The sequence below is a fragment of the Sturnira hondurensis genome, unplaced genomic scaffold (genome assembly GCF_014824575.4).
Source record: "Sturnira hondurensis isolate 20B ecotype Veracruz unplaced genomic scaffold, ASM1482457v3 Scaffold0016853, whole genome shotgun sequence".
NCBI lineage: Eukaryota > Metazoa > Chordata > Mammalia > Chiroptera > Phyllostomidae > Sturnira > Sturnira hondurensis.
This window is the reverse complement of record NW_028089484.1, coordinates 23599-35849: the sequence shown is the minus strand read 5'-3', so window position 1 is coordinate 35849 and position 12251 is coordinate 23599. Positions and strand designations below refer to the sequence as shown.

The 12251-nt window shown below is 43.2% G+C and overlaps 1 protein-coding gene across 1 annotated transcript; it reads left to right on the top strand.

Moving 5' to 3' along the window:
- Nucleotides 1-908: 908 nt before the first annotated feature.
- LOC119001574 (cytochrome P450 4A11-like) lies at nucleotides 909-12251 on the top strand (the record flags this gene model as incomplete). The annotated part of the gene is given in 8 exon segments (XM_037066979.1): nucleotides 909-953; nucleotides 1419-1546; nucleotides 2538-2662; nucleotides 10933-10964; nucleotides 10967-11086; nucleotides 11542-11648; nucleotides 11735-11925; nucleotides 12029-12251. Coding segments are annotated over 8 exon segments (956 nt in total), but the record flags the coding sequence as incomplete, so codon positions are not given.

The following is a 12251-nucleotide window of genomic DNA, read 5'->3' as shown; positions in this document are numbered from 1 at the left end:
AAGAGAAAAGTTTTGTTGATTTGTCTTTCCCTTGCTTATAGTTCCAGAATGACCAGGAGTTATCACAGATTCTAAAAAAGGTAGAGAAATTTCCATGTGCCTTTTCTTGCTGGATGTGGGGAAGCCAGGTAACATTCCTGGTTTATGACCCTGACTACATGAAGGTGATCCAAGAAGATCAGGTGAGAGTGAAACCTGAATTGTGCCTGGAGCAGCTCTTCCCTCTGTCTTGTGAAATTCCACTGGAGACTTTAGTTCTGCCAGAATTCTCGAAACCCTCTACCAACCACTCTTCCAGACACCAAGCAAGCTTAAGGTCAACCATATCTGCTATAACTGCATACTTAAACAGTATGCTGGGCCAATATCCCTTCTATGTTCTTTATTTTTTGTTGTTTCCTTCTGTCCTTTCTTCCTTTCTTCATTCTATCATTTTTTCCTTCTCTTTCTTTCTTTCTCCTTTAATCAGATTGCAATGATCGGGTATATAAATTTCCCAGGTCTGAAGGACAATTTCTATCAACCCTGACTTTGGTTTCACTCTTCTAAATGTTGCCTGTCCTGGAGACATGAAGCTCCCAGAAACTGCAGGAAGGTGATAGACTGCTGTGTTTTCTGTGGCACTGAATATAGTGCCCATGTTTCTGGCTGAGTGACCATCCTAATCCTGTGAGCATTCTGCTCCTGGGACACTGAGTCTGCCTTCCTGAGCTCACAGCAACTATTAGGACAGAGAGACATGGAGATGGGAGGCATGGAGATAGGTAGACAAACCTGAGACAAACTGCCAGCTGACAACCTCATGAAGGGATGACAGCCCATGGTGTGGACCACAGCTGCCTTCTGAGGGTTCCCTGCCTTGTTTGAACCCCTCCAGTTTCCTCTAATGCCTTTTTATTACCTTTCAGACCTGAAGGATCATGATGTGTACAGATTCCTGGCTCCGTGGATTGGTAAGTATGTCTAAGCAGTACTGTGGGGTCCACCTGCCTTACCAAGAGCTATCTCTGTGACTCACAGAGAACAACAGGTAACCAGCACCATATCACTATCCTAATCTCTGAATTAAGCCTTATTTCTCTTCTAATAGAACCTCACTGCTTCCAGGTCATGGTGAGAGTTCCTCTGAAACTCAGCTTTTTCCCATCACCTCTCAGTGCTTTCCAATGTTTTCACAGTGACATTTACTTACAAACTTCTATTACCAGCCCCTCTACTCTATCTCACCCTTTAACTCACAGCTGTCATAGTGATGTCCCATGTACCTTCCACTTTGGGAAATTCACGTTCCTGAAATACACTGGCCTTTCCTTCCTTTGCCCATGATGTACTTTTCCTGACATCCCTGGTTCCTTCCAAAATATCCCAAGTTATCTTTCTGATTCCGTCTCCCCACCCCCACACCTATCTGTGGCCAGGGTATGGTTTGCTCCTGTTGAATGAACAGACCTGGTTCCAGCACCAGCGAATGCTGACCCCAGCCTTCCACTATGACATCCTGAAGCCCTATCTGGGGATCATGGCGGACTCTGTCCGAGTGATGCTGGTAAGTCCATCCCTCTCTCATCTGCACACACCCACTCACAGCACAACTCACGTGATCCACTCTAGGATAGATGGAGCCTTGGTACATCCATCAGATAGAGCCAACCAGAATAACTCAGCCAGTCAGAACTTACCATGTGACAGAGCTTCCTAAAGTGGATGGGTCAGGATGTACCTAGGCACCAGCTTGAATCCACATGAATTTGGTCATTGCCAAGAGAAAGGAAGGCCATGGAAAGAACAGGTCCACTCACCTCTAACCTCCACCTCTTCAGCACAGTGTGCTAGAGGAACAGTCCTTCTGCTTCACAATAAGACAAACCGCCACTAGCACACCTGAGCAGTGACAGCTTCAGTGACAGGATGGCCATCCCAGGAGGACATTCATGTGGACCCTGGCTCAGAGCACAGGCTTCAATGTGAAATTGAGTCACTGTGTGGAAGGGAATGGAGATTACATCCTCACTCACAGAGCCAGGTCCTGCCATCACATCACCTGTTATCTGGTCTCTGATCTCAACAGCTATGCTCATTTGATGAATGAAAGAGTTAAAGTCCCTGGTGTCCCTTCCTTAGGAGTTCTAGTACTGGTCACTTAGGTTTCCTCTTGCATTGACATATTTGCTACCTAGAGATAAAGGGCACCTGATGTCCCTCAGTTCTAGCTTAACCCCACACAAAATTCCCTCTTTATCCCCTGAGAAACAATGTTTTCTGGTCTGCTTAAAGGTGGTTATCATAACTTATTTCTGCATTTCAAAAGTATTTCAAACCATTATGAGAAAATGTCTTTAATTTTATAATCGAAGGTTGTGAGAATATAGCTTGAACTTTATCATCATTTGCTTTACAGTCTAAATGTGCTATAATGCCTCTGTTCTGGAAAGTGAGGGATACCAAACAGGTATCTGGAGAGACAGAGACAAACTAGCTTTGTCAGTTGAGGCCCTTTGGAGCAATAGACTTGGGTCAATGTTCCTCTCCCACTACAGGACAAATGGGAGGAGCTCATCAGCCAGGACTCCCATCTGGAGATCTTTGAACACGTCTCCTTGATGATCCTGGACACCATCATGAAGTGCCCCTTCAGCCAGCAAGGCAGCGTCCCGACAAACAGGTCTGTGATGATCCTGCAGCTGCAGGGTTTTTGTTTCTATCAACTGATATGGACTCAGTGGAGAGCCAGTTTAGGCAAGAGTGAGGCTCACCAATTCAATAAACAAGAATCTGTGAAGATCTACTGACCATCGACAAATTGCAGTCCAGACCAAAGCTTGACTCACCCACAGACCCCTGATCCCTGGCACAGTATCATTCTTGTTGGTTCATATCACTTCTTTTTTTTTTAATTATATTATTGTCGTTCAATTACAATTGTCTGCATTTTCCCCCCACCACTCCCCATCACCCCATCCAAATCCAACTCCCTCCCTTGCTTCCACCCTCCCCTTTGGTTTTGTCTGTGTGTCCTTTATACTAGTTCCTGAAACCTTTTCCCCCCACTAGCCCCTCCCCCTCCCCTTTCAATGCTGTCATATTGCTCTTAATTTAATGTCTCTGGTTATATTTTGCTTGTTTTACTCTTTTGTTGATAATGTTCCCTTTAAAGGTGAGATCATATGGTCTTTATCCCTCACCGCCTGGCTTATTTCACTTAGCATAATGCTCTCCAGTTCTTTCATGCTGCTGCAAATGGTAAGAGCTCCATATTTCTTTCTGCTGAATAATATTCTATTGTGTAAATATACCATGGTTTTTCGATCCATTCATTTACTGATAAGCACTTATGTTGCTTCTAGCACTTGGCTATTGTAAATTGTGCTGCTATGAATTTTTAGGGTGCATAGGTTCTTTTGGATTGGTGTTTGAGGATTCTTTGGATACAATCCCAGCAGTTGAATTGCTTGGTCAAAAGACAGTTCCAATTTTAGTTTTCTGTGGACATTCCGTATTGTTTTTTACAGTAGTTGAAAAACAGACTGTACCAGTCTGCATTTCCATCGGGATTGCACTAGGGTTCCCTTTTCCCCTCATCATCTCCAGAACTTGTCTGTTGATTTGTTGATGATGGCCATTCTGACCTGTGTGAAGTGGTATCTCATTATGGTTTTAATTTGCATCTCTCTGATGGCTAGTAATACTGAGCATCTTTTTATATGTCTCTGGGCCCTCTGTATGTCCATCTTGGAGAAGTGTCTGTTCAAGTCTTTTGCCCATTTCTAATTGTTTTTTTTTTTTTGCCTTCCTGAAGGGAGTCGTGTGAGTTCTTTATATATTTTGGAGATCAAACCCTTGTTTGTTTTCCCATGTAGTTGGTTCTCTTTTAATATTTTCTAGCCCTACAGAAGCTTTTTAATTTGATGAGGTCCCATTTGTTTATTCTTGTCTTCATGTTCCTTCCTTTAAGGGACATATCAGTGAAGATGTTGCTGCATCAAATGTCTGAGATTTTCCTGCCAAGGTTTTCGTCTTTTATCCACCTTGAATTTATTTTTGCGTATGGTGTAAATTGGTGATTGAGTTTTATTTTTGTGCAGGTATCTGTCCAGATCTCCCAACACCATTTGTTGAAGAGGATATTTTTACTCCATTTTATGCTTCTTCCCCCTTGTCAAATATCAATTGACTGTAGAGACTTGGGTTCATTTCTGGGCTCTCTGTTCTGTTCCATTGGTCTAGGTGTCTGTTCTTATGTCAGTACCTGGCTGTTTTGATGACAGTGGCCTTGGACTATACTTTGGTGCCAGGCATTGTGATCCCTCCTACTTTGCTCATCTTTCTCAAAATTGCTGCAGCCATTGAAGGTCATTTGTGGTTTCATATAAATTTCTGAAATGTTTGTTCTATATCTGTGAAATATGTCATTGGCAATTTAATAGGAATTGCATTGAATCCATAAATCACTTTGGTTACTATGGACATTTTGATGATGTTAATTCTTCTAGTCCATGAGCATGGTACATGCCTCCATTTCTTTGTGTCTTCCTAAATTTTGTTCTTCAGTGTTGTATAGTTTTCTGAGTACAGGTCTTTTACCTCCTTGGTTAGGTTTATTCTTAGGTACTTTATTTTTGTTGTTGCTATACAAAGCAGATTATTTTTCCTGGCTGTTGTTTCTGATATTGCATTGTTGGTGTACAGAAACACCTTTGATTTCTGAATATTGACTTTGTATCCCGCTATTATGCCATATTCACTTATTAGGTTGAGTGGGTTCTCGGGTGGAGTCTATAAGATTTTCTATGTACATTATGATGTCTTTTGCAAACAAGGAGAGTTTCCCTTCCTCTTTTCCAATTCGGATGCCTTTCATTTCTCTTTGTTGTTAGATTGCTCTGGCTAGGACTTCCAATACTTTGTTGAATAAAAGTGGTGAAAGTGGGCATCCTTTTCTTCCTGGTCTTAGTGGGGAAGCTCTAAGTTTTTGCCCATTGAGTTTGATGTTGGCTGTAGGTCTCTCATAGAAGGCCTTTATTATACTGTGAAATGCTCTCTCTATTCCCACTTTCCTAAGTGTTTTTAACATAAATAGGTAGGTGTTGTAACTTGTCAAGTACTTTTCCACATCTATTGATATGATCATGTGATTTTTGTCTTTCATTTTGTTTGTGTGATGTATTACATTTATTGGTTTGCGAATATTGAGCCATCCTTGCATCCCTGGGATGCATCTCACTGGATCATGGCATATGGTCCTTATAACATATTCCTGGATGCAGTTTGCCAATATGTTGTTGAGGTTTTTAGTGTCTATGTTCACAAGAATATTTACCTGAAGTTTTCTTTCTTTGTTGTGTCTTTCTCTGGTTTGGGGATTAGGATGATGCTGGCTTCATAAAAAGAGTTTGAAAGTGTTCCATCTTCCTGAATTTTTTGGAATAATCTGTGAAGGACAGGGGTTGCTTCTTTCCTAAATGCTTTGTAAATTTCTCCTGTGAAACTGTCCTGTCCAGGACTTTTCTGTGTTGGAAAGTTTTTGATTACTGCTTTAATTTCATCAACTGTTATTGGCCTGTCCAGGCTTTCTGCTTCTTCTTCATTTGGTTTTGGAAGACTATATTTTTCCAGGAATTTGTCCATTTCACCTTGGTTTTATATTTCTTGGCATATAGTTCTTCATAGTAATTTCTTACAATCCAAAGTATTTCTGTGTTATCAGTTGTAAACTTTCCTCTTTCATTTCTAATTATCTTTATTTGGGTCCTCCCTTTTTTTTTCCTTGATGAGTGTGTTTAATGGCTTGTCAATTTTGTTTATCTTCTAAAAAAACCAACTCCTGGATTTATTGATCCTTAGAATTGTGCTTTTACTCTCTATGTGATTTAATTTTGCTCCAATCTTGGTTATTTCCCTCCTTCTTCCTGCTCTGGCCTGTCTTTGTTGTTGCTCCTTGAGTTCTTGTATGCATTGTGTTAGGTCGTTTGTTTGAAATGCTTCAGTCTTTTTTGGGTAGGGCTGTATTGCTATGAACTTTCTCAGGACTGCCTTCACTGTTTCCCATAAGTTTTGGGTTGTCATTAGTTCATTTTCATTTGATTCCAGAAACTTTTTGATTTCTTCCTTGACCCATTCATTGTTTAAAAGCATGCTATTCTATATGCATGAGTTTCAGTGTTTTGGGTTTTTCCCCTTGAGGTTGGCTTCTAGTTTCATTCCCTTATGTTTGGAGAAAATCCTTGATATGATTTCAATTTTCTTGAATTTGTTGAGGCTTGTTTTCAGTCCTATTATGTTGTCTATCTTAGAAAATAAGCCATGAGCATTTGAAAAGAATGTGTATTTAGCTTCTTTGGGAGGAAGACTGTCTCTATATACCTATCAATTAGGTCCATTTCATGTAGGACATTGTTCAGTGAAACAATAACTTTGTTGATATTTGGTTGGAATATCTGTCCATTTTTGAAAGTGGGGTGTTACAATCTCCTACTGTAATTGTGTTGCTGTCAATAACTTTCTTGAAGTCCTCTAAGATTTTCTTCATATATTTGGGTGCTCCTATGTTGGGTGCATACATATTTACAATGTTTATGTCTTCTTGGTAGATTGTTTCCTTGAGTATTATGAAGTGATCTTCAGGGTCTTTTTTATAGCTCTATTTTGAAGTCTATTTTGTCTGATATGAGTATTGCTACCCCAGTTTTTTTTTCTCTATCCATTTGCTTGGAATATTTGTTTCCAGCCCTTCACGTCAGTCTATGCATGTCCTATGCTCTGAGGTGGGTCTCTTGTAGAAAGCATATGTGTGGGTTCATAATTACTTATCCATTCAGCTATGCCATGTCTTTTGATTGGGGCATTTAATCTATTTTGTTTAAGGTTGTTATTGATGCGTACTTACTCATTGCCATTTTTTCATACCTGTATTCCTCTTTCTGTCACTGTTTTTCTCCCTGGTCTTCAAGCAGACTTTGTAGCATCTCTTGCAGAGCTGGTTTGGAGGAGATATAGTCTTCGAGGCTTCTTTTGCTTGGGAAACTCCTTATTTGTCCTTCCATTTTAATTGAGAGCCTTGTTGGAAAGAGTAGTCTCGGTTGCAGACCCTTAATTTTCATTACTTGGAATATTTCTTGCCATTTTTCTCCTGACTTGGAGGTTTCTATTGAGAAGTCAGTTGCTAGTCTTATTGGGGCTCCTTTGTATGTTCCTTCCTGTTTCTCCCTTGCTGCTGTTAAGATTCTCTCTTTGTCTTGAGATTTTGCCATTTGAATTATGATGTGTCTTGAATTGGGTGTGTTTGGGTTCATCTGGACTGGGATCTCTGTGTTTCCTGGATTTGTGTGACTTTTTCTCTCAACAAATCAGGGAAGTTTTCCAGCATTACTTTTTCAAACAGGTTTTCTACCCTTTGCTTTTCTTCTTCTTTTTCTGGTATCCCTATGATAGGGATATTGTTATTTTTCATGTTCTCTTACATTTCCCTACACCCCTTCTCATTCTTTCTGCCTCTCTTTTCCTTTTCTTGCTTTTTCTGGGTGCTTTTTTTCTTTCTACCTTTTCCTCCAACTCACTGATGCAATCCTCTGCTCACTGAACATGCTTTAGATTCCTTCTACTGTGTTCTTCAGTTTAGAAATTGTATTCTTCATTTCCTCTTGGTCCTTGTTGATAGTTTCTATTTCCTTTTTCATGTTGCTATAGTTTTCAATGAGCTTATTGTAGTTTCCCTGTGGTTTTGGATAATTCTCTGTGAGCTTCTTGAGCTTCCAGATAACAATAAATTTGAGGTCAATATCTGATAGTTGAGTTGCCTCTATTTCATTTCACATTCTTTCCGAGGCTTCCTCCTTTCCTTTTATTTGGGGATTGTTTGTCTTCCCATTGCTTGTGGGACTCTTCTTTTAGCCTCTCCTTCTTAAATTGATATGCTCTGAGTCCTTAGGTTTGTGGTGTGAACTTCTCTGGTAGAAGAACTGTGAGTTTCAGTGGTGCAGTCTCCTTGATCTGCTCAGCTTGCTGGTCTTGAGCTGTTGTTTATCTTGGCTTTCTGTATATCTTTGCATATTGATTGTTGTTGGTGGGTCCTTCCCTCCAAGTGGTGAACTGAGGATCACTCCATCCACCACATCTTGTATTCTGCTGTGCAGGTGTGGACAGGTTGTGTTGAAACTGGTTCTTCTGTGTGTATGAGGTTTTGAGGCCTCTCTCTTGCTCTTGTTCAGTTGTTTGTTTTGGGGAATTTCTCCCCCATTTAGTTGTACTTCCAGAGAGATCCTGGGTTGAGGTCAGTGTGTCTTCTCCTCCCTCCTTCACTTTCTTTCATTGTTATCTGTTGGCAGTTCCTTTGTTGGTGTGTTTCCTCTTCCAGCAGGTACCCTGGTGTTCAAATCTCCAACCTACTCTTTTTTCTGATCAGTTGGACAGGGAAAGCAAAACGGTTTAAGACAGTAGGAGTGTATTCTACAGTATTGAAAGTACCAACCTATAGAGAAGAGATAGGAGATCCTTTGGATATGTATAGTGTTAATCGTAAAATTTCCCCCAATTAGCCACGTTTTAGAAGGGATACAAAAAGATAAGACTCTTGTTAGTGGGTGAAGGGAGAATTCTGAGTTGGATGTAGAATTCAGTGAGCTTGTGGGAGGTCAGATTATGAGGTAAAGGGAGAGTAAAGATAGAAAATAGGTGTAGTGTGTGAGAGAATAGAGTTAACCACTACAGTAATAGAGTTCAGGAAACTGTGAAGTGGGCTAAGATCCAGGAGGGGTGTTGTGTAGTATCTAGAATTGAATGGAACAGCAGTTATTTATGATAGTAATGGAAGAACAACCATATGACAGAATCTATGTGATCTGAAAAACAAGAAAAGAAGTACAAGACCTAGATTAGTCTGCTATTGGAACAGAAATAAAGCAAAAGACAGAAAATTTAAAATACAGCATACTGTATTTTAAATTTTCTGTCTTTTGCTTTATTTCTGTGAACAAGGCAGACCATTCAAACCATGCAATTAAAAAGACTGAGTGAACAAAACAAAACAGAAAAAAGAGATATTAACAAATACTAATAAAATAAAAGATGTACATATAAGAAAAAATAATAATACAAATATACAATCACTTGCAACTTCTCTGGAGTAACAAAGTCAAATTTGTCTCACAGTCTCAGGTGTTCAGAGGTCCTCTCTTTCAGTCTAACTCTTGTTCATTCACTGCTCCAGGTTTTATTGTCTCACTTGTCAGAATAAAAAACAAAGAAAGGAAAGAAGGAAGGAGGAAGGAAGGAAGGAAGGAAGGAAGGAAGGAAGGAAGGAAGGAAGGAAGGAAGGAAGGAAGGATTTTGAAAAAGAAAGAAAAAAACAAAGGAAGAAGGAATTTTTTTTATAAAGCCTCCTTCTGGCTATAAACAAGCCAAGCCAGTTCTGCTGGTCTTCCTGGCTCCAACAGGCTGAAGGGGGATTGGTTTCCCTTTTCTCCCTTCCTGTGGTTTTGCAAGGATTGGAGCCTGGCCTGAGCCACACTCTTTGCAGTTGTCCACCCTCCAGCCTAGTTCCTCAGTTCACTACCGGTGCCTCCAGTACCCCTCTGAGCCTGGCCTACGCCTTCAGTCCACCAGTTGTGCTGTCCTTGAAGTGCACCAATTAGGGGCAACTCACACACCACCTTCTCAATCTTTGCTGTGTAAATGCTAGGGACTCTCAGAAACTCTTCAGGGTACTTCAGCCCCTACACTGGGTTAAGTCTCTCTGGGAATAGCTGACTTCTTGAGCCCTGCTGCTCCCCTCCACAGAGGTGTCTCCATCTTCCTCTTACAGCCAGTTGGTTCTGCAGGGTGGAGGCTGTGGCCATGGCTGCCATTGAGGATGCTGGTACAGGGTGATGGGGTGGGGCACAAGGTGCCCCTGGGCAGTAAGGTCAGACTCACTCATTCCTGCAATGCGAGAGTGAGGTCCCAGCCTCTGCTGCTCCAGCAGGAGCAGTCACCTGGTGGTGTTGTTGGGTGCATGCCATCCTCCACTGGTAAGGTGGCAACTGAAACAGCGTGGAGGGTGGCTGGTTTGCTGGTGCACCACTGGGTTCACAGGCACAGTTGGATGCCCTTTGCCACTGCAGCTGTGGGGTAGGAATATAGTCAGCATCCTGACAGCAGAGGTGGGGCCATGGGTGAGGTTGCAGAGGCCACAGGGATACAGCCAGGGGATGCAGGGGAGACTGCTTTGAGACAATTCCCCAAGCAGCCACTGACTACCTCTTTTTTTCTTTTTCTTTTGGAAAAATTTCTTCTATTCGACTCTGCCACTCTAAACAGGCAACTGGCCTCACACTCAGTTCAACTCTTCAACCAGACTGGGGACTATCTGGGTCAGGGCCCATCACAGACCAACTCTCCCCTGCCGCCATGCACAGTTTCAGTGGGTGCACACTGCCCTTGTGTGTTTGCCATTTCGTCCGTATTCCTCCTAGTGACTTCAAGCATCCAGGTCTATCCTGGTGCTGCTCAAGCTTTGTTTGGCGGGTGAGGGAGCCATTGACTGGAGCTGCTCCACACCAGGCCTGGAGCTGCATCTGCCTTGTTCCCCGTGCTGGTACCAGAAACCTTATTTCCCAAAGCACTCTCTTTAGAATCTGGTTTTTGAATGTCTTCTACACATCAGCCTCCGATCTTCCTTTCTGCTGGGATACCATTGGCTGTTCAGTCTGTTCCTCAGAAGATCAGCTAGGTTTTCCGTCTGTGCACAGGGGGAAGTGGACTCTGCTCCCACCTAACTCTCCACTATCTTCTCTCCTTGTTCATATCACTTGTAAAGGACTGAGTGTCCCAACGGCCAGAAGACAGCAGCAGTGAATGCCTCAGTGCTACTTGTCCCCATTGTTTGCAGAAACGCCCACCTAGAATCCCAAGGACAGAGGCCTCTCAATACCCTAGCCTTTTCTGTATCTTCTCCCTCAGAAACTGCCAGTCCTACCTCCATACCATTGGGGATTGAAAAACCTCTGTTTTTCTTGAGTGAGGAGTTTCTTCTACCAGAATGACATCATCTATGGGCTGACTTCTGAGGGCCACTGGAACCACAGGGCCTGCCAGCTTGCCCATCAGCACACAGGTTGGATCCACCTCCTGGGTTGCTCCTGTCCCTCATCAGGCACATGCCAAAGGGACTGGCCCTGACCCTCAGAAAGAACCCACTGTTGCTCTTCAGTAGATGCAACACACCCACACCGGGTACTCTCCTGGTTCATGGCTTGGGAACCAAAGTGTTAGGGTGCCAGGGCTTGTGCTGGGATTGACATGTCTCACCATGCTTGTAATGTCACCCCCTGCAAATGGCATTCAAGCAGACCCTACTCCATGAGTGTGCTGTTGAGCAGAGCCCTGACTTCCAATCAGGTGGTGATGGAGCTCTCCCTCCTGATATGACCCTCACTCCCACACTTATTCTGATTCATGGCACCCCAAATGGAACAAGGCTGGGGGAAGGTAGGTTCTGTGTTAGCTGCTCTTTCTAGACACTCAAAGCCCTGAACTGAGCTCTACCCGGGGCCCACTGTTCTGGGATAGAGCAAGTGATCAACTTGAGGGAGGAACATCTGCAAGAGAAGGGAGAGATGGAGGTGGTCTGGAGAAAGAGGCACATGGACTTCCTGGACATCCTCCTCTTTGTCAGGGTGAGTGTGTGTGGGAGGGGCCAGAGGCTTCACCCAGAGGAGCAGAAGAAGGAACTAACCCTGCACTCTCTCTGTGCCTTCCCCAGATGGAGAATGGGAGCTGCTTGCCTGACAAGGACCTCCGTGCCGAGGTGGACACATTCATGTTCGAGGGCCATGACACCACAGCCAGTGGCATCTCCTGGATCCTCTATTCTCTGGCTGCACACCCTGAGCATCAGCACAGGTGCCGCAAGGAGATCCAGAGCCTCCTGGGAGATGGCACCTCCATCACCTGGTGAGCACTCAGGAGATGGGAGAGCCCTACCCACTTAGCCAGATAAGACGCCCGGGTCTGCCTGGGTCCTGCCTGCCCTCAGAGTGGGCTGCCTTCATTTCAGGGATCAGCTGGATCAGATGCCCTATACCACCATGTGCATCAAGGAGGCACTGCGACTCTATCCACCTATACCAGTTATTGCAAGAGAGCTCAGCAAGCCAATCACCTTCCCTGATGGACGCTCCTTACCCAGAGGTCTGATCTTCACCACATTCACTAAATTGGTTACTCTGCAAGAACACCTAGCGAATGAGGTTCAGGTGTCCTAGGGTAGTCCTGACCTC